General features: G+C 37.2%; 1 protein-coding gene across 8 annotated transcripts in view; it reads left to right on the plus strand.

Annotated features, from left to right (window-relative positions):
• khdrbs2 (KH domain containing, RNA binding, signal transduction associated 2) overlaps positions 1-23,925 on the plus strand; it is a 132,322-nt gene that overhangs the window by 39,340 nt on the left and 69,057 nt on the right. For 7 of the 8 annotated variants that reach the window (XR_007440038.1, XM_049481597.1, XM_007256089.3 and 4 more), the window contains exon 3: positions 12,858-12,974. The exons of the other annotated variant lie outside the window; for it this stretch is intronic. Coding sequence is in view for 6 of the 7 variants with exons in the window: in XM_049481597.1 (XP_049337554.1) it covers positions 12,858-12,974 (117 nt within the window). In the remaining variant the exon portion in view is untranslated. The remainder of the gene's footprint in view (positions 1-12,857; positions 12,975-23,925) is intronic. 8 annotated transcript variants of the gene reach the window in all.

The following is a 23,925-nucleotide window of genomic DNA, read 5'->3' on the forward strand; positions in this document are numbered from 1 at the left end:
GTTTGCCTACTGTATCTTGAACAATGCGTTGGGTAAATATTCTATGAATAGAATAAGCAAAAAATGGAACTTCTAAACACAAGCGAATAATGGTTTGGTTGGATGAAAAAGAACACTCGGAAACAAACCCAACAACCTCATGCCAACTGTTAAGCATGGTGGAGGGAGCATCATGAATTGATCCTGAAATTCATTAAATTCTGACCTTAACCGTATCAAGTTTTAAACCAGATTTGAGTGCATGACATGAAGAGGGATATGCATACAAGACATCCAGGAAATTTTGATGAACTGAAACACATTTGCAGGGAGATATGGTACTAAATTCCTTATTTACATAGTGTTACAAATTGTATTTGTAACTTTAGAAAATGTTTGGTGCTGAAAAGATATATGCAGGTTATTAAAATGAAGTTTATGGATATTTTTTCTTAATGTGCTCAATAAAACACATATATTTTAGTACGTATTCAATACTATTCCATTCCAAGTGCCATTATTCCTCCTTACCTACATTTTCTTCTCCTTTCTCTCACCACCTGAGTAAGTGGTACTGATTTCTAAAAGATCTGACGTGCAGCATTTCGGTAAACTTCCTGCTCATGTTAGGAAAAAAAAATTCCCAGACTTCCCCATAGCTGTGTTTTGTGATAACAGAAAAAGGCTTTGGTGACATTACTAACATGTTTCTCCAGAATGTTTTTTTTTTCAATATGGCACTACAAAAAAAAATCCCCTTTTAGCCCTTTTTTTCTGCAGAAACATAACTAATCAATCGCACAAGATTGTTTCTGCATTTTTCTACATAGATTCCAGGCTTATCAGTTTTCAGTTATTGTGACCTTAACACTGAGGTTTCTGCAAACTCTGTGCAGTAGGATAATCCTATTGTTGCTTCACTGAAGAAATCCTTGGTCCCAAAGGAGGACCAACCTAGTCAAAGGTGTTTAACATAGATAAGCCTGCGAGCGGAGCCCAGCGGCGTGCTGAGAGAGGAGACCGCTGTTTAAGTAGCTGTATCTTCTTTATGAATTAGAGGCTTGCTCAGGGAGTAACCTGCTACACTGTTTTCAACAAGGTTGTTTATTTGAATGATAATGCAGGCTCCGATAATGCGTCTAGATCTCATTGGTGGTTTTACAGTGCCTCAGTTCAGGAGAAAGCTGTTGAGCAGCACCAAGCTCACGACCATGCACCATCTGTTGTTTTTCAGTTTAATGGCATTACTGTTAAACTGACCACTCTGCAGTGGAATTTGGAAGGTGGTGGTCTTCAGAGTCTTTAGAGAGTCAGTGAAGTTATATAATCATGTGGTTGATAAGCAGTTTATATACAGTATTATGAGGATTTAGTTAAAATTGGTTCTCAAGAGTTGTTTGTACTGTCTTGCTCTCACTTCAGACAGGTCTGAGCCTAGTTTCCCAAAAGCATCTTAGCATTAAGAATCTCTTAAAGGGTACATATTATGCAAAACTCAATTTCTACTTGGGTCAGTGTAAAAAGTGCAAAAAGAATCCATCCATCCGTTTTCTATGCGTCAGCTGAAAGTGTTTGGTGTCATGAATCATTTGCTTCCATGAGCCTTTTGGATGCTCCCTTTTTGTGACCCCTCCATACCCGTCATCCCCCACCTAAGCCCAACCTGCTAGATCATTTAAAGAATAGATTAGTTGTGGCCATTTTGGTTGAGAAACACAGCAGGTTTAGCCAGCAGACTTCGTCTGAGGGTGGGATTTGTGGCAAGTCATGGTGGGTTTGTGGCAAGTTAGCAGATAAGAGAGATATAAGTACTGTCAAATTATGAATTTTGTGCTTTTGTTGCAGTTAAGCATAAACTACCTTGGTCATGGTTTGCCATTTCGCTAACAAGCTAACACTAAGAGGCGCTAAACATGCAGCATGTACACGCTATGGCCAGCGACAGCTTATTTGCATCAAAGTGACAGAGCTCTTTAATTCCTTATTCTGAAAGGATTTGAAACTGGCAAGAACAGAACTGGTGAGATCTGTATGTGAGAGTGATTTTGTGTAAAGAAATTCATGAACGACCAATTAAGGATCATCTAAGTGCCAAAAAACTGTTGAAAAACCCACTTAAAGTGAGTAAGAGAAGAGAACATTCTTACATGGTTTGTTTTGACACCTTTCAGGCAAGACCAGGGCAGATGTTCTATAGGTGTAACAAAATAGCACTGTTTAGTTTATATGAGTTAATATTGAAAACTAGACATGTCAATTATACAAAAAAATTACAATATACTAATTATTTCATAATTAAAATGAGCCTTTTTTTAAGTTTATAGTTTCTCCCTCTAAAATAATCATAGCCAATCCCTGCTTTTGCTTTCAAACTGCCACAAAAGCAAAATTATTGGACAGCTCTGTGCATTTGGAAGAGGATTTTAAATGCTAATTAACTGCTAATGTTTATTTACCAGAAGTTCACATTGGCTAGCATCATGTTATGTGATGGAGTAGAAGGGGGCCACCCTAACCACCAAGAGAGAGCGTGGCTAATTATGTTCTCTTGGATCCTTGGCCACAGATATCTGTGGCATCAACAGATATCTGTGGCCAACAACAGACCTGACTTGTGATCTTCCAATGATTGAGTCAACACCAGCACAGTTATTAAGAGAGACCCAGTAATAAAATGGACTTAACAAGAGCTGTGTTCTAAAACCTAGGTTGCAGCAGAGGTGGTCTTCAATTCTCAGCCACTACGTCATAGAAGGCTGTTCCAAACTGCTTTGTGTATAGCAGTGAAAATCAGAGGTTTCCTTTGCAGCCCTTGGTTACCCACAATTCACTGTGCATGTATGAGAAGGGAAATTAATTTTATAGTACCACCAAAAATGAGTAAGCTTCTTGAGCAAAGATCGCTTTAAATAATTCTTTATTTAAATAAATATAATGTTGCCGATTTTACCCCCCTTATAAAAGGTCAGTTGCTCATTCCGTGTTCATGTGAACTTCGCTGGTCAATAATAATGCCCCAAAAAGTAGGAGGGTAAAGGCTAGCAAATGCAGTCTTTGACACGTGAAGCATATAACTACCCACCCAGAGAAAGCAGAGCCAGTTGTGCTCTTTCAGACTCTGACTCTGGCTGCTGATACCAAGTAGAATTATCCAGGGTTCTACTGGCAATCCTCATAATGTTATGATGATAATAGTGACTAGGGGTGGGCGATATGGCTCTAAAATAATATCACAATATTTCAGGGTATTTTTGCGATAACGATATACTTGGCGATATAGGATAACAGAAAAATAATTAATTAATTTTAGATATATGGTATAATAGTATAACAGTATAATCATTATGTGGCAAAATAAATAATATAGCATAAAATAATATAATGCATCAAAAATATTGCAGAATATTTTCATGCATATAAACTGCAAACTAAAACAATTATACAATAAATACACTTATAAGTAGTTCATTATTAACTGTGAAGCTTTAAAACAAAAAATCCCTATTATCACGATATGGATTTTTAATATCATGATATTTCTGTGTCACAATATATTGTATATGATATAATATTGCCCACCCCTAATAGTGACAATGTCTGGACCACTCAGAGCCCCCAGAGTTAGTTTTAAAATGTTTGTTTCTATAGTCATTATTTATTTATGTGTAGAAATGAAAAATAGCTGGAGTTTTGAGCCACATCGTCACTGTGTGGCATTCATGCATGAAATCACCATTATATATTCCATATATGAGACCAATGGGCTACTGGGTCCATATATGACAGTCCTGCTTTACCCTAAATGCAATCTAGGCTTTAGAATGCTGCAAATTTGTGTAGTCTTTTGCAGATGTAAAATAAAAGAAAGTTTGACTTTTTAAAAATATACCTTATCTCTGCACGAACTGCCAGCTAATTAATTACTGATTCATGATTAAGAAGATAAATTTTAAGAGATGACTTTTTAAATAAGGTTATTCACATTTAATCAAGTACTCGTGACCTTTCCCCAGCGCTCTGTGCTCTGAGTGTTGCTCAGTCCTGCCTACTCTTATGCACTAAAGCCCACTTTCCGTGGAAAGGTGGTAAGCTGTAGGTGGTGGAAGCGTGTGCCGGCTCTTTCTCATCTGTATGGATAAGGGTTCCTTAAGGTGTCAGCCTCCTGACTCGGCAATGGTCTTAATGTGCTGTTTGTTTACCCAACATCTGTGCTGTCGGCCCCCGAGTGCAGAGCTCAGTGTGGGTGCAGTAATGCAGGAGATCCATCAACACATTCTCCTTAGGCTCTGTGCTCCACTGCTGCCTTTTTTTAGAGCTGCACTGAACATATCCCCCAAACAAGCTGCTGGAAATGGACTTTATATTAACATAAAAATGCTAGTTCCCGTTCTGTCGGTTTCCTAATGTCTTTATTGTTATCTGATTGCTATCGGGTCTGCTGGTGTGTGTAAATAATGGGAGCAAATCCAAGCTCCACTAATCTGAAATATGCTGAGAATAAACATGTCTCTATAAATGCTGTTAAATAAGGTAATAAAGAGCTTGTGATGTTCAGTTCATTAGTTTCAGGGGAGATGTTTTAATGACCTTTACATACACTAAAATGTGTTAAGGTCATTGCCTTAAACACAACATGTTAAACATATTAAACACATAAAGCAGTTTGAGAGTGTTAAGTCTATTCTGTTGGGCGCATTGCTCAGGAAAAAAAAATCCCTCTGCCTTTCATCTTCGTAAATTTGGATGTCATATTGCCTGGCTAAGCTACAGTGATTTCAAAGCATTGCAGTTTATTTATAGAGGGCACGAGGGCGTCTTCAACAGAGGAGCACTAATGAGACAAATCTGTAAGCAGCCTTCACTTGTGGCCATATCTCAGGTGTGTAGAAAAAGATACTCGTATTCCAATTCCTGCAGTAATCATCTACCTTAAAGCTCTTCAGCAGGCTCTGAAGTTCACTTTAAAGTAGGACAAGTGTTGTTGAAGGGCTTCCTCTTTCTGTTTCTCTTTTTCCATTAGTCTGTTTCTCTTTTTCATTCCCTTCTACTCTCTCTATCTGTCCTTCACTCTCTGTCTTAAGGGTTCACAGTATAGCAGTGATGGATGTTATTTACCACAAATGGAAAATTTTAACAATTTTGACCTCTCTGATGTTGGTATCTCAATATTTACAACGTAATTACAACAATGCCAATGCCAATGGATGTAAATTAAATAAAAGCAAATTGTTGTCTTGTTTTAGCCTGCACAGGATCTGAAACATTGAGTCTGGGGTGATGGATAGTGGCATCATTTTTACTTGTTTAGTTGGATAGTAAATTGAATAACATCATTGTTTCACACATTTCAATTACTTAAATTTATTTTTTTACGTTCTCTAGACTACTCAGGGGTGTGGCATCAGTCCTTTGCTGCATCTAACCATTCTGTAGCCACAGTGTTTACTTACCACCTTATCTGGACCTTTTTATCAGTTACTTACTTCATCAGTGTTTTGTTACTCAAGTTGTCACTGTAAAACTACAACATACAAACTAACAATATTTTGCCTAAAAGTTAAATACCTGTATACTAATACAGACTACCAGTAATCTTAGCAAGTGCTTAGTAAAGCCTCCATAGATTGGAATCCCACCTTTAAGAAACCACGCATACAGGCAGTCAGAAATTCCAGTGGAATGATATCAAGCATTGATGAAACCCATTGGTGTCTAACTGACTAACCAACTGTTTTTGCAGCTGATAAACTACAAAGGAAGATACTTTTTTGCTTCACTGAGAGAGTAAGTGAGGAGAAATCATTCAAAAGTAAAATAAGTGCTAAACATGGAACAGTGTGGTCTAGTTGAAGAACTTTCAGACAAATCCATGGCTCTGAAAAAAGCTTAATTTTTAAGCTTTAATATGTGAATGTGTGACACTGATTTTCAAGTCAGACATCATAACATTAAGAACTGCTAAATGACACAAAAAACTTGAAATCAGATCTAACTGACCAAATGGAATCATGGGACACTCAATGTGTGTTTTGTCTGCTCTGCAGTAAATTACAGTAGTAGAAGTAAATCACAGCATGGGGTGTTAATGCAGAGAGTGCTTCTTTAATTATACATTATTGTGGGAATTCTTTTTTAAAATGTTAACACATTTCATTTATCGGTTTGAGTATCAGCCCAGAAATCCTGTACGAGTCCATATGGAATTTAATCTGTCTCTCTCCTGGTCTCTATCTGTCTATTTCTATATTTCTCTCTTTCTCATTTTTTCACATTCACTGTCTGTCTATCTCTCAGCTCATTAGTTCCTCCTCAGTCTCAGCAGGGTTTTCTCCTCCTCTTAGCACCACTGTACTGTATCCTGCCACTGTCACGGCTCCTCACAGCTAATGCCTGTGTCCACTGACTCACTACAGCCAGCTCCTCACTGCTGCCAGTCCTGTACAGCTCCCAGGCCGCCGCTCAGATCCGGCACTGAGGAGCGGCAGGGTCTCTGCAGCAGCAAAGCTGCTTCAGCTGGCAGGGCCGGACTCGGCCCATCTGCGGATCCTTTCTGGATTCCGGCGAGGGTGCTGCGTCTTACCCTCCAACTCAAACAGAGGCAAAACGCCTAGCCACTATTTGGGCATAATGCTTGTCTGCACGCCATGCCAAATGTTAATAGCACATGGTCGGCTGTGGAGATTGGAATGGTAGCAGTGTTGAGAGAGAGAGTGCAACCTTGGATATTTGTTACCGAGAAATCTGTATAGCATAGGAGTGTCAGTAGTGTCAGGTATGATAGAAACAGAATGAAAAATAGAAGAATAGATAACACAAAGGCAGATGGCTGTAGAGCCTTCCTTTATTGATGTTTTTTTCATCATAAGCAATGATGGTATGGATGCACAGCGATGACAGGTACACTAAAAATAGCTCACCATGCTGGTGTTTTTTCCCCATGGTAGATATATGCGCATTTTTGTCTCTTCTGCATGGAAAATATGTGTCCCGCTGTAGTTTGACATATTCATAAATATAGAAGCCTCATTTGCATTATGTCAGTCAGGAGAAGGCCACAAAAGCAAAATACAGTAGAACAGCTGTCCTAGGAGAGCGGCGACCCAAAATAACATCCATTAGAGTGAAGTATAGATAGTACAGGTGCTCTACGAAATGAGGATGCCATTGAAATTGCCAGCCAAAATTTATTTAGAAAGCAAAATAGAATTGTTTATCCACATTAAAATTTCATGTTGGGTTTTTTTACCATACCTTACAACTAATTGTTGGAATTATACATCAGTATGACATTCTCATGTGATAATCACAAGCCGTTGGGTTTTGAGTTTATTGTTAGAAGAATATTGGACTCTAATATCAAAGTCAAACATTCATGTAAAACCAACACTGGGTTAAAATTAAGCTTCAAAGTTAGTCAGTTGAAGTTAGTCAAAGTTTGTTGAATTCTGGTCACTTTGATGGCCCCATGACCTAAATCCTCCAACATATCAGTGTCAAACAGTGCTAGAATTACATAATGATGAGTTTTTGAGACCATATTTATACTTAAATGGTGGTATTTTAAATCAATACGATGCTGACATGATATTTGGAAGAGATTGGAGAGAACATTTGAAATTTACTTTGTGTGGGTGTGTACATTATGAAGTTAAGCACACTAGATGCTAGGTTATAATGACACATCTCACAGCTAGGGGCTGTAAAAAAATTTTTTATCATTATTGTGAGACTAGATTTCTATAAAAAAACACATCAACCACAGCAATAAAAGGAGCTGTTTACACTGTAGACTGTGCTCATGTAATGTAACAAGGCTGGAGATAGACCAAGCAAAGTGAGGTAGAGCAAGATAGAGTGAGGTAGAGCAAGATAGAGTGAGGTAGAGCAAGATAGAGTGAGGTAGAGCAAAATAGAGTGAGTTGAGGTAAAAGCCCACAGTGAACTGCTACCTAATCTGGGGAAAAATAAGTTCAGCCAAGCCAAGTGCCAAAAAAAAAAATTGAGGAGCTTAAATTAATGTATTGTATTCCACATCAATATTGGGATATACAACAGCGTTGTCACATATCAGATTTATTATCAATCACAACTAAAATTCTGTTGTATTGTGTTAGGTTTAATTTGAAGTCGTTGGATTTGGTTACTGAACATCACAGCATCAACATCAGCTATGGACAATATTCTATTATATCAGATTGACACAGCATTAGACATTGCCCTAACATTGATTTTTTTGTACCTGACTTCACAACCTGCGTTCAGCCACACAGCATAGCTTATTGACATCATTGGCCAACTGGGTTTACAATATACGTTATAATGAGAGCAAGCAGAAGTTAATGATCTGTACTATTTCCAATTGAGTCTCAGTCCTTCCCCCATTTGAACAAACATGTGGTGCTGTGAACCGTCCCAATCTCTGATGTGCCAAGTGTCATATATAATTTACTGCTAGGCAAAATCCCTATTAGACAAAGCGGCACCTTGTCGCACCTGGCTTCTAATGTGGCATAAATGGAGGGCTGCATGGTCCTTCTCTGCCCTGAAAAGACTCGGCGAGCTCTTTGAGAAAAATCAATGCGGTCTGCACCAGAGAGAAACTAGCACAGGTGAAGGTCCCTGTCACAAAGCCTCAAGTGTGAAAACTCATTTGTTCAGGCAGCCCTAAGCATTCACAGCTCAGTCCAGTAGGCCGTTATAAGCCACAGTACGGCCAAACCTCTTCTTGGTTATCAATAAATCAGCAGCGCACTGTTGACTCTCTCGCTCTCTTTTTCTCCGTCCTCTTTTTCACGCTTTTCTAGCGTGTTCTGATATATTGTGATATGACTTATTGATGCGCGATCAGTATATGTTAATCCCACTCCATCATGCTACTCACACACCTTACGAGATGTCAGTTCCATCATCTCGGTCACTGTCACCGCTGCACTGGCGTCACCGTCCGCGCCCATCATTCTCCAGACTGCCAGCCATCCTGCCACTGCTGGGGACTGCAGGGGACGGCTTGCGTCGTTTCAAACCTCATTTAACACTGAACCGTGCCCCCTAATAAAGCCCAAATTGCCCACCGTGGAGCTGGAGAGTGGCTCCAGACATTCATTAGCTTAATGAAAACAGGCCACTCCACTGCCGCCGCCCAGCGAGCGCCTTAGCGCCACAGCCGAGGCGGCCATCTGCTCGAGGGCTTCTGGCCAACTGCGGAGAATTCCCGTTATATCCACACCGCAGGAGGACAGGCAGACAGCTCCAAAGCCTTCAGCTTCAGCACTCTGGATGGAAAGTGCTTGTAGATGCAGAGCAATGTTGAAGCAGGGCTGAAATGACCAAGAGTGGAAAGAATCATAAAAAAAACTGATGAAGAAGTAAAATAAGTGCTGCAGTGATGTTTCACCTAAAAACAAGCATTAATGAGAAAGAATAGAATAGAATTGAATATATTTGTTGTCATCATAAAACAACACTAGATACTGAACGCTGTGGCCTGCAATTAAGTAAAAATGAATAAAAAAAAACATAATTTAGAACCTCTGACCAAATTAATCTCATATCTACCGATGTACCAAGATGAAGATTTTTGGCTGAGATTTAAACCAAACCAAATGAAAACATTTGGTTGAAGGCTAAATTCTGTAGACATTTGTTTACAAGGTTTCATAACATTTGCCACTTTTTTTCACCAAAATAATTAAATAGCCTAAATGAGTGTTGGTCCTTATGCTATATTATATATTAACAGATCACAATATATTTACCTCAGCTGCTTTTGTAGGTAATCAGTAATATTTCAGCAGTGCTGTTCTATTCACACATTAAACTAGCTACCTCGGCAGTGCAACTTTAGTCACCTTGGTCTTATATATGTTTAAGATATATACTTATTATATATACTTATTGTATAGTAAGTAATATACATATAATGAAATATATAAACTGAATATCCTTGTATTGTACCATCTGAACACACAAATTGTCCCTTACACTGTGTCAAAATGAAGAAAAAGTCAATTTTGTCCAACTTTCTTTGAAAGTTGAGAAGGTTTTATCTTTCTCTTAAAAAAATGCTTATTGAAGATACATGTTTTTTTGAGGCTGCAAAAAAATGTGATACATTCCAGTTTGAGGAATGGTAAATGCCTTAACAATTCATTTCACAATTTCACCCACTATCAGGCCTCGCTCAAACTCTGATAATTTACCTCAATTTGCCATGAGCATGTTGGCCAGTGTTTAACTTCACTCACAAGTTAACACCACACAACTTATACAGGAGTAGGCATCCTCCCTGAGGTGACATTTTTGAAAGCAAAGTCAAGTCGCTTTTACATATGAAACCCATGACATTTACCATATCAGTGTACTTGCATTATATCATATTAATACAATTATACCTTTTTCATCTTTTTAATGGACTGCACATTTTGAATGATGTTCTGCTGTGTTGTCTGTAATTGTACTGGAACTGTTTCGCTAGGTAGATGTGAGCAGAGCTCAGTTGTTCAGTAAGTCAGCTCTCTCTCTGTGTGCAGCTGCTCTGGCTGCTGAAAGTGGATGGCGAGTGGTTTCCAGCCATGTGCTAGGCAGGGTATGTCAACATGTGTTATGGCCAACTGTTTCATCCTGACTGCCGCATATCACCTAACCTTTGAAAAGATTTGAAGGGCAAGCTCCCCTCTCTTAGCAGAGTCTGTCGCCCAGCAGAGCAGAAATGGACAGTAAACAAGCCTAGACAGTGTTCTGAAGTAATGACAGAATCACTCATAGACAAAACGTCTTCTGATAAGAGTCTAGCTTTCAGGATTACTTTACTGAAGAATGCAGTATGAATGCAGTTTTAACATATTTCCATATGTTTTGGAATTTGATTAGTATTTTTATGAATCTCTCTGCTTATTGTGCCAGGATATTTCAAAACAGAAAATCTACAAAAAATATTAATTGACGTTTTTAAAGGCTGTATGTTCAAAGGTTGCATTATTATTATGACAAAAACTGTGTACTCTAGAGCTGCATTCACACAGCAGGTAAAAGTGACCCAAATATGATTTTCTCACCAAATCCAGTGTTGTTTTAGGCTGTTTTTTAACTGTCTTTTTAACTTGACCTAAATCAGACACTTGTTGATATTGTTAGGGTAAACCAGAGACTGTAAAAATGATGGACGCCGCGTCGTCGTTCCCATTCATTCATTTAAAATGAAGCCAAAATCTTCCGCCATGTTGCCGATCCTGAAACCTGAGTCTGCGCAGTAGAGACCAGAGGAGGAAGAAAGACTGTGAAGAGACAGCCTACTCATTTGAATAAACCTGCCCCTGAGGGCTGCCTCCACAGAGCTCACACAGTCTATGGTCCCGCCCATACAGTCGTTGGTGTAACCCAGTCCTGTTACAATAACCACACCTTTTTGAATAGAGCTGAATAACGTTTTAAAAAACGAATTCTGTGGGGATATAAAAATTTGACAATATAAGCAGAGGTTACACTAGCTGCTGCATTTAAATAATGGAGGTAGAATTGCAGTATATTAGAAAAAAAAACGTGATTGAAAGTTGTCTGTTTTGCCATTGAAACCTATGGGGGTGGGTGGGGTTACGCAGCTTTCTGCAACCGAATAGCAGGGGGCGCCCATCCTACGGTGGCTTCACATTTGAGAGACAATGCTCTGTCTATGGGGTAAACTGATGCGCATATGCTCAAGAACAACGCTTCACTTGAAGTTTCGGTTTCATCTTTGCCAGCTTTACAGGAGCTATCAAGCAGTTCCAGTGGCTGACAGCAGGACTTATGTCGAAGATTTATGATACTGTATCTGTTACCTCGCTATCCCTCCACTGAAACCCTCACTCGCTGCTGTTGTCCATTTTCCCTTCTCCTCAAAGTAAAATTCTGAATTTCATTGTGAGTCGCATTGCTGCAAATGTGGGTAATATGCACTGTTATTAAATATCACTTATTTAAGTAGCCCAAATCAGAATTGAAAATGTCAGATTCAGTTTGTTTTGTGTTCTGACACTCTGACAAATCAACGATACATCTGCATCACAGATGAAAAATACTGGATGTGAACCATGTTTCCCTGCTGTTTCAATGTAGCCTAAAAGTATTCTTAAAAAAATCTATAAAATTACATTTGTGTATTCTGATCATGTTAATCCAGGACATGTATTTATTCCATTAACATCCTTACTTCACAACAGAAGATACTGGAAGAAAATGATTTGATCTGATATTGTTGGTGGTAAACGTTGAGTCAGAATCGCAGTGCAATAATAGGCACGACCAGCTTATAGAGGCATTTGAAGGGAGCAGATAGGGGAAAAAGGGATTATTGAGGAAGTGGTCTCAGTGACTTTTTGACCACTGTGAGGCTGAAATGGTAGATGTTGCCCCAAGGAAATTGCTTGATAGCTCATCATCTCCACAGTATTGCTTGAATCCCCATTGGAGATAAACTCATTATGTTATGCCTCATTCAAGCGTAGACCTCTGGATCACTCCAAGGATCTTTATTGGCATCTGCACATGTTCTAATATCTCTGAGAGCAGCAGAGGCCCACCGCTGACCCTGAACATCGATTAGACAGATGACTGACTGCGGTCCCTCCAGATAGAGGTACACACTCCGACATGCAGGTTTCCACGCTGCACAAACCTGTCTGTGATCAGCGATACATGTGTGATAGATGGGCACATCGGATATTCGATTCGTTCTGAGACCGGCTCTTCTTTGTTGATTTGTTTGGGATAAGGTGGATCAGGCTTCGTGAGGAAAAGGAAAAAAAAAAAAGCTGCAGATGTTCTGGACTGACTGTGAGGTAAGAGAACTGTCAAGCGGTACGAGAGACCAATGCTATTGCCTTTTCTCTTCTCCATTACAGTTTAATTTTGTTGGGAAACTGCTGGGGCCCCGGGGCAATTCCATGAAAAGATTACAAGAGGAAACAGGAGCAAAGATGTCCATCCTTGGCAAAGGCTCAATGAGGGATAAAGGCAAGGTAGGATGACAAAATCTCTCTTTTGCTGATATACAAATGCCGTACTTTTCACTGCTGGTATTATTTTTGCTGTAAACCCCTGGAAATGAATGTAGTTCATACTGTAAATGATTATTTTATGCTGTATAACATGAAATATTCTGAAGCATGTAACTGAACTGTGGAAGAGAAAAACACAATTCACCACTGTCTGTAACTATCTAACTATTTATCGCTTGTAATAGTAGATTAATAGTAGATTTGAATTTGCATGATTCTAATGAGTTACATGTAAATTAGGTTTAGTAATTATCTTCCGTAATGTAATGACACATTTAATTACCTAATTAGGTTATGCAATTAGTATATGGAGTATATGGACATTTGATTTACATTTACTATTGACTTATTGTATAGTATAGTAAGTTAGTATAGTTAGTTAGTAAGGTCTGAGTTAGAACTGCACAATATATCAAATAAGCATTGCCATCACTTTGTAAGAATAAGGTAAATTAAATCAAAACACATTGTTTTTTTTCTGCTTGATACAAAAGGAAAGCCCGATTTTCATAGCAAAAGTAGAATATATCAACTCAATATCACTTAATCTTGTAAAATTACTATTTACAAATCATAATGAAAATTTTAGTTCTTTTTTAGGCCTATTGTCCATGGCCACCCTGATCATTGTAATTAGAGTGTAATTAGTCCTGTTTAATTAGTGTAGTGCCGCAGGTTGTAAATAAAATCAATAAACTATGCCTTTAAATATTGTGATATAATAATTTTTACAATATTTTTCAAACCTGATTACAATGTATGTAACAGAAAACTAAAAAAAAATAATGCAATATTAAAACATGGCCGCAACGTGTTTCTTTCCACAAACCAAGACTGTGAACACAATAATAACAATTTATCCAGTTCAAATGTTGTATCGATTAAAATCCCAGTATCTACACTTTCAACAGTATTTGCCTGCTTCTTACAGTGACCTATGAATGTAAAATAGTTCATATCTAATAACATCATGCTTTTCTTATTGCTGGCAATAACTGAGACTTTCCAGAGCCAGTTTCGCATTGATTTAATCCAAATCTAGAATATACTTGCTTATAATTCTGCTCTGAGGGTGTGAAAGTCTGCAGATGATGCGTGTACACAGCACTTCTTCCATAGCAGAACCATTTATCCTTCTGACTCTCAGTCCCCTGAAAGCTTGTCTGTGTGAGTATAAGCATATCCTCAGCAGCTGCTGCACTGTCAGCGGCAGGCTGCCTCGAACCTGGGCTCTATAGGAGCTCTGGTATTTTTAGTATTAGCTCTGTTTATACTAGATATACAGCTCGAGATGAACTGAGCACTGCTAATTCTTACACACATGCTTGTGGGCAAGTGCTTTTGGGTATATATAGTATATAACTGAGCCAAACTGGCTGACTACCAACGGTTTCCTCCACCATGAAGCCAGAACCCATCACTATAGCCGAGCACTGACTGTGGATGTCTGTTTGGTTAGCCAACTACAAATTCCCAATACAGAAGCCAATATACAACTAAAAAAAAAGTTGCGTTGTTAAAGTAACCACTGAGAGTGTACATAGGCCTGTCACGAACATCAAAACACGTTTGTTTGGACGATATATTGTTTCATAAAATAACAGTGATAAATGATATCATTTTAAGAACATTTTATGCTACTGATGCAATAATAATCTAACATAATGCAGATACTAAACAATTCATTAATAGAATTAACCCCTCATCTGGCCATCTGCCTACCAGCTGAGAATAGCCCCAGTCAGTTTGCACAAAAGTCCTAGTACTTAATAAATGATGTCTTATGTAATTTTAAAATATATTAATTTACATTAATGGTCTCTCACTGCTTTAAAAAAAACATCATAGGCGATATTGATGTTTGAAAGCAATCTATTTTGTATTTGTATAGTTTTGCTATTTGTAGTTAAAACTGCATTTTAGTTTTTTGTTGCATTACATAATTTTTTATGTAACTGTTACATTTTTATTATTATAAATAGTAGTAGTAGTAGTAGTATTGGCAAGAGACTGGCAATGCAATATGTATCATGATGGGTGGGTTAAGGAGGACGATATATTGCAAATTTTAGAAAAACTCTCAAACACACTATCATATTTATATAATCTTATTAACCAGTTAAAACAGTGGCATCTCTAAAAAACAGAGTACAACACTATTATCTAGTGGCCGTGGTTTAAACACGTTACTAATTTAAGCACTGTCTTATACCGATCTTTACATGTGTACTAATGATTAAAATAGTATACTGTGTTTTTAAAAATCTGTATAGTATTGCAACACAAAATTTAAGAAGAATTTAATATATCGTCTTTACTTACACCCTGAGAACCCTATTTTAGCATTCTATAGGTCAGCTGTAATCTGTGCGCTGTGCAGCTTGATTTAGGTCATGTCAGTGTGTCTTTGCTATCGTAATGATGGGAAAAGTATGCCTTGTGTGGCTCGAAACACGCAAAAAGCGTCTACTTATTTTCTTAGTTAATCATGGGTGTGTTTTGGGCATAACATGTAATAAACCAATCAGTGTGTCACTTGCAATTTACATTAAAAATCAGTTGTGCTTTGACTTTGGCGCATTACTCTTTCAAAGGCGCAGCTACCTGGATGTTTCCATTGCCTCTCAGTAGAGGAAACGGACCTGCTCGTCTGAATGTCTCATCTGAATGTCTGCGTGTTGATGTCTGCCTAGGTTGTATTCATTTAATCGTGCGCCTGTGTTTTCTGCTGCCAAGATAGCAATACACCAGAACTGTATCTGAACCCACCTAATTTCTGACCACACCACGCCCATCAGCTTAGATATATTTCACAAGTGCCTTTTTTATTTAAACAACGCAGGCAGAAGACATGAAAACAGACTGTTGGCAGGCTGTAAGATGAGCCGTGCGTTGTGCTTTGCACCGGGTGTAAGATAGGGCCCCTAGTGTTTTTTTTTTTTTGTGTCATCATTAATATCCTTATTTCAAAATACCCTGAAATGTTGTGATATTATATATTATTTTAGGGCCATATTTCACAGCCTGAGTAACAACTTTCTACAGCTTCTTTATTTTTACAGCAGGAGTCTGAAAGTTGCCACAACCCAGTTCTTTTTTTCACATCATATTCACACCATGCCTGTATCAGATCCAGGTGAATATTTAGGCTGGAATGCATTTGCATCTAAGATTAGCTCCGCAATCCAAAATTATCCAACCGGCTCTTGTTTCAGTCCTGCTGTAGTCGGTTTCTGACGAGCAGACCGGCTCATCTGAAGAGCATAGTAACAGTGGGGAAGCATCGCACTGCTTCCTCCTCAAGAAGGAAACGGGTATCTGTACTCATGTAATTGACGAGGTGCAATCCAGAGCTGTATTATGTTGGCTTGGTTTTCAGCTAATTTACCTGGCACGGATTTGAGGCTTCCAGGTTTAAAGGAGTTCTTAATTGCATGTGTTGTAATGTGTTGTAATTAAGTGGAGAGCTCATTTCTGCTCTGCTTCTCTCTCAGGTTTTTCAGCTCTTTAGTGCTGCATTGTTTCCTGGGAGTTACTCAGGTTCAGCATTGTGCTCTATTTTAAAGCAAAAAAAAAAATTATATATCCCCACACAATATCACAATATTGCAGGGTATTTTTGCAGTAACAATATTCTTGGCGATATGAAAAAACGATATATATACACTTAGGGGTGTGCCATTTCATATCATACACTGTAGTATCATTTTATCATTTTATTCTTTATTCAGATAATATTGATCCTGAAAACATATTTTTTGCATTTGTTTTGATATTTACTGTTCTTAATTTTAATTATTTGTTTGCAGTTTATATAAATTAACTAAATGTGCTCCACTTAATTTTGTGGTAGATTTTCATTGTTTCATTACTTTATGTTTGTTACTTTTTATTATGTTATAATATTTTTTATGCAAAATTAGTTTAGCTAATTAGTTCAGTAAAATATATTAAGTGTAAATAAAAAAAATCTAAAGTGCAGAATATTTAGTGAGTGCATGCAACATAAAACAGCTTAACAAATACAGAATAGACTGCTTTCAAGACAGAACACCACTGTTTTCATGATATGGATTTAATTTTAAAAGATATTATTCTGTATAATATGATATCGCACACTCAAAATCATAAGTTTTTTTTTCTCATATATCTCTGCCGATTGGTTGAAACAGCACAATCAGGTTGAGTTAAGTTCGACACCTTCTTCAGTAACACAGAGTGACTCAAACCAAACTGTGCTCTACCAAAATTTGAGCTGAACTGTAAAGGGTTAAAAACAGAAGAAGCAAATGCAGTTCTTTGGAGTAATGCCACTGAACAAGGGAGCTCGGTTCTGGTCCTGCAGGTATATCACTCTGTAGAGTTCAGATTCAGCACACCTGCCTGTAATATCCAGGCTCTTCATTACCTGGATCAGGAATGGTCGGCCCTTTCCACTCGAGGCTAATTAAACAAGAAAGGCTTAAGTGTAAAGACAAGCCGGATTCGAAATCTCGGTAAAGTTGACACGGCAATTTACCTGCACCAGTTCCAACCCAATTCCCAGGAAATTACCAGGAGGGCTCATGTGTGAACAAAAGCCAATAGGTTACCAGGAAATTCAATGAGGTCTAGATCACAGGCCACAGGACGGAATGTTTCTGCAGGTGCGGTTAATTTTTTTGTCTATTTTGAGTCTGAATCGGAGGAGCTGTTGGCAGGGAATGTCAAGGGTCTCATATCCTATTTATTAGGGCTTTTATGAATTGGTAATTTTGTGAATGTGTGCACCCCAGTGAAATACTGAATAAGTACTGCATGCAGGAATGATTCAAAGCCTAAAATGTACCAGTAAATGTAACAAGGTAATGATGCAAGTGGTTTTAAGAAAATTACAAGGGGCTGAATTCTACAAATTGTTTATTCAGCAGGACCAGGATTGGGCACACTAGCCATCATTAAAACCAGTGGTGGACTGACTTTCTGACTTTGTGAATTATCCATTATTCAAAAAACGAATTTGGCTGTAATTTTTATTCAGGTTTTATAAATGGTATAGGGCCCTATCTCACACCCTTCGCAAGGTGCATTGCAATCCTTATTACTATGTTAAACCCCAACAGCAGTCAATTTTTACAATCTATTTCTGGCATATTGCTAGCACAGAAGCACAGAAGTGCTGCACTAATTAAATAGCAATTCGTCAAAATCAGAGCACACCTGACTCTTATATAATTTTTTCTAAAATTTCCCCCCTGTTTTTTCCAGTTAGTAGGTGATGGGCACATGCTCAGTGTTAATGTTAAATAGGGTTTTAGAGCAGGAATAGATCACAGCAGACAATCAAGAGCCAGGCTGGGCAACATCAGAAACAGGGAATCTTGATACATGTGAAAAATAGACATAAAGAAAACAGAAAGGAAAGAAAGAAAGAAAAAGGGAAAAAATAGTGTTTTTATACATTGGGAATTTTCCAAAAATTTGACGGTACCACTTTAAAATAAGACTACCTTTATAAAGGGTTTATAAATGGTGTACAATTAGTTTATTAATGGTTACTTATTAGGTTGTAAATGCCTTAATAATTATTAATAAGTATAATCAGTTATAACACATACACATAGAAAGTACATACATAGAAATAATGACCTGTTGTTTGCTAAATAGTGAACTGTTTTACACAGCCATATATATTGTTGCTCTTTCTACATATGTCTTATAACTGATTATTAATGATTTTTAAGGCATTTATAACCTACTTAGTAACCATTAATAAACTAATTGTACACCTTTATAAACCCTTTATAAAGGTAGTCTTATTTTAAAGTGGTACCAATTTGATTTAATCGCAATATATTACCTTGCTTATAGTTTTATATTATATTTTAATATATTGAATCCTAAGGTATGTATCATAATATGATCACATCTCGGCAAGTTTGTGTCAGTCCACAGCTCTAGACTAAAACCACAGTCAGCTCTGATTAAAGAGATTTAAGTGTTATTTATTCTCTTTTTTCTCAGCAGTACCGACTAAATAGATGCCTTTTTGGTTTCCAGCTAAATCTTTATTTATGCAGCTTCTGATTTTGATCTTTTATTTTCTTTCTTCAGATTAATTCAGTTTTATTGATGTAGCGCAGTCTAGAGTAGCTTACCATTGATTTGTTTACATATAGCGCCGCTATGAAAACACCCAGGTCGAGGCTTTAATATGAGATGCAGCCGTCTTACATAATGCTTTTCTGCGAGCCTGATTTGCTGCCTTGCTGTTCTTCTCTGTCTGTCAGTGAGACTGACACAGAGCCACAGAAGCCGGAGCCGGCTCCTCTGCTTCTGAGATACAGATTTGCAATAGACACAGTTTTCAGTCAAAACAAGATGCATAATTTATGTGTGAAGTCAGAGCAGTGCAAATTTCATGCCTGTGTTTCTCTCTGAGCTTAACTAAGCAGCACCTGAGCATGGAGCGAAGACACCATTCAGAATCACTCGTTTACCGCTTCTTTTCATCTAAATCCTGTGGATCCTGTAGATTCCAATAAATTAGGCATTAAAATAGTTTGTAATCAGGGTCGTAAAATATATGGAAAGACTAAGACAGATGTTCAAATGTGTTATCAAACTAAATAGAAGATATATTTGAGGTATTTCTAAAAGAAGTGATGCCTAAAAGTTTTTTGTGTATGTTGAACTACCTAAAATAATCAGAAACAGCTAGAAAAAAGTGTTAAAACTGAGCTTTTAAAAACATTTTTGGGCTGTTTGAATGAGAGAAATCTGTTCAGAATGATGTGAATTAATATTGCAACACATATTGCAACAGAAAAATGTTTTTTTAAGAACAGCTACACACAAGTGAAGGAGCTTGTGATAACTTGTGCAACCTTTATTTAAAACACAGTTGATTTGTTACTTTGCTATATTGTGATAATCATGCCATAGTTTTATATAAAGTAAAAAAAAAAGCCATAGAAACCAGACGCCTACATCACAGACCATTTACTTGACTAGAATCTCTCGGGTTCTAAGCTCTAACATAATGTATCTGTACTATTTGTACTAAACTTAAACTAGATATCACATTGAAATAAAACATATATAGCTTTCTTATATTTATGGATCTTAACCATAACAGATTCGACGAATGATTAAAATCCTTTTTTTGTCAAGATTCTGTGCAAAATATAATGAGAGAAGGATTGAGACTTACCTCACTACATTTTACATGTTTTCTGCCAGAGAACTTGACATTACTGTTTTTTTTAACAGTTTACAGATTTTATGCAACAGATCTAACATAGTTGACCAAATCATTGATTTAAAATCACAGCTTTAAAATTTGTTATTACTGCATTGGCAGATTATACAGCAAAAAAGATATTTTGTGCAGTTACTTTTAGAATAAAATTTAGAGTAAGCACAAAAAACCTGACAATGAAAATGATTTTATGTTGTTTCATGTGAATTTAATTTAAATGTATTAATCTAAATGGCAAAGACAGTCAGTGATGTTTGAGCTAGGAGTCATTTAGTTAATATTTTATATAGAAATTGTGCCTAAAATAAATAATTCATGCATTATAATAGTAAAAGTTCCAAATAATTAGCATTGTTATTATTCAACATTTTAGACAAACTAAAAACTAAAATCTTGGTGATGCAAAATATACCTCTAATCTTAGAACTATCTGAATATTTTTCACTGTGAATATCGATATTTCATTTTAATCAGTCTTTGAATACAGTAAAATATGCTAAAATACTAATGTTTAATGTTGAGTGTTAAAAATAAAATCTAATTTTTCCTTTGTCAAGCTTTTAAAAAGCATTGAATCTGAATTAAATTCGCACAGCAGCAAATCTTTTATGAACCCCTGAATTCTCTCATGCCAAGATGGGCTGCTGTTTTTTTAACTGATGACAAAATTACTCTCTTCTTTTAAATCATGTAGATTTCACACTCTAAATTCATTTTTCTTAAAGCAGATTTTGTTGTAAGTTGAGTTATTTCCTGTAGGCTATGGAACAAAGCAGAGAAACGCTCCCAAAGTAGCAGATATTAGACTTTTAAGTAGAAGAGGCCCCTTTATATATAATTTGAATTTAAAAGGTCATAAGAAGAAAGCTAGGCTGCTGAACAGTGAGGATGTGTGTATTGTAGATGTAGACTGAAGTCAGATCTGTGTTCGATAATCGTGAGAGGACAGCGGGTGTTTGCTGAATGAATCGTCAGTGTTGTGTGGAGTATTCAGTCAGTGATCTCGCAGCTGAGCAACTGAGTGAGTTTTGGCATTCAGAAAGGTGGAATCTGCTATTTGATTATCAGAGCTGCCCACTAATACAGTACAAATACCCTGCAGCTGTCAGTGCACTCTGTTCCTCTTCCCCCCTCTCGCTGTAGAATAAATAAAAAGAGGGAAACACTTGTTTTCATGTCATATTTGTAGAGAGTTCCGTCGCACATAGACAGTTTTACTTCAGCACATTCTGAAACTTATCCTGGAAGACTTTTAAAACAATAGAGCGCTTTGCTCGTGGACTGACATGAAAGGAAATTTAAAGCGCTCAGACGTGAGACGGGAAACGTCAGTCGGCTGAAAGTTCTTCTGTCTGAGAGACGATGGAAGACGGTAAATAAAGCAGATGCGCTTCTCTTGTCTCTGAAGAGGCTTTCTTCTGTGTGTTAGCTGGTAAGGTAACATTCTGTGGTTGTGCATATATTTTACTGTATATGTACAGAGAGTGAGAAGCTTCAGTTCATGTAAAAAAATAAATATGTTTATATGTTGACATGATGTTGACATAGATGATGGAAGATTTGAAGTCTCAAGCCTTTTTCTGGTGAACTAAAAAACATCTTGAAGGAATAATAAATGAATAATTTCTTAAAAATAGCTTTAAAACAGGGTTATAAAGTGTATGAAAAGTGTAGAACAAATGTTAAAATGTGTTATCAAACAATTTTGAAGACAAATTTTAGTTAATAAAATGGAGGTTAACAGTTGTTGTGTATGCAAAAATACCTCAGAATAATCCACCCACCAAAATGTGAACAACTACAGTCCACAGAACTTTTTGGAAACAAGAGAGAAGTTAATACTAAATAACACTGTACTGCGGCTCCAGGAGATACCGTTGGGGTTTCCACAATGAAATACTGCAAGCTGTGGTCCATCATCTACTAATATATAAACATGCAATAAGAGTATCCATTAACTGTAATAATTGCAGATCTGATTGTTTCCCCTTTTATGATTTTATAAATGGAATCATGTTCAATAATAATTTGCAAAAAACTGTAATGTCAAAACCAAACACCTTTCTACAAAGCAATGCAAATTATATAAAATGTATAATGTAAAAAATTGACTGAAAAAATAATCACCCTGTCACGGGGTTGCCAGGCAGGGAGACATGGAGGCGGACACAAATATTTATTAAATAAATAACAAATAAACAAAGAAACAAGGAACAAAGAATTAAACCAAAACAAACGAGAGATAATAAGAACAACGGGGAGGCTAACAAACTAAAACAAGACAGAAATAAACTAAACAGGGCAAGGGACATAAACAAATGAATAAACAAGAAATAAACTAGGAGAAATAAACAAGGAATAAACAAGGGCAATCACTAAAAACATGAGAAAGCAAATGCGGGAATGACAAACAACAGGGGTTAGTGCAAAGACCGACTAATACAGACTGAAACACAGGGCTATAAATAGACAGGAAACACACACGGGAAGTAGAAATTACAAATAAAAAATACAAATTACACACAGGTGAAAGGAAAATTACTGGGGAACAACACAGAGGAGCACGGGTCATGTGAGGGTCACACACAGAGACATGAGAACAGACAGGAAACAGGGCAAAGACGTGACACACCCACTTTAAAGTGCCTAACCTAATTCAACAGAAGTCAGGGCAATTAATGCTAGCATTCATACAACTCATTAGCGCAATAGAATAAAATTGCAGTGTCCAGAAATGCAAGGTTGATTGAGACCTACAGTATCCACATAAATCTACAAAATACTGACTTTAAAGGGGTGATTTTTTGCAGTCGCTTATTTTGTGATGTTAACCCCATTTACAGTAGTTTATGTCACAAAGTCAGCGTTTTTGTTTCACACCTGTAGATGGTTTTTATGGTCCAAATCAGTTGATGAGTTTGTTAATTTGGAGCGTTTTCTCCCTCTGTTTGGTTTGGTTTCACACAGGCATAAACCTAAACACACCAAAATGTCTGTGCAGTTTAACGCTTCTTTAACAGAGAACACTGAAACGCTGCGCTTTTAAACACAGTGTTTGGACAAGCAGCACAGATGTATACATAGTAAACAGAGTCGTACGGCTGTGAGTAGTGAACGCATCACAGACCACGCGTGTAAAAAACATCATGGAGCAGAGATAGCGATTGTTCATAGCTGTGGTAATTAGCGTTACCTGGCTATTATATCAGATTAAACTGCGCTGTTTAGCCCAGATAAAAGTAGTACATTTGATAGCTGGGATGGATCGAGACCGGATCACGTTCTCACCACAAGTGCAATTACTGTTTTACACTTGCTCAATCAAACCGCACTAAGAGTACAAACAAACCAGAGTCCGTTTTAACTGAATCAAATAGTTTTGGTGTGCCCTTAGCAAAGTATGTTTTAGATCAATCATGATGCCTTAAATCTCTCTCATATGATGACATGTGGTTTATTCATTTAACAATAGTATTGGGTATCCACAAATAAAACATTTATTTATCGATATCATTATTGGTAATGGGTATCATTAAAACCCTTTAAACCTCACAGAGCAAAACAGAAGCCTTATTTTAACCATGCTCAAAAGTGATTTCCTGGGCTCAGAGAATTTTGGGATTGACCAGTTATAATAACTAAACTAGACTGATTGGTGCATCTCTACACAGA

This window comes from Astyanax mexicanus, chromosome 7 (assembly GCF_023375975.1).
Source record: "Astyanax mexicanus isolate ESR-SI-001 chromosome 7, AstMex3_surface, whole genome shotgun sequence".
Classification (NCBI taxonomy): domain Eukaryota; kingdom Metazoa; phylum Chordata; class Actinopteri; order Characiformes; family Acestrorhamphidae; genus Astyanax; species Astyanax mexicanus.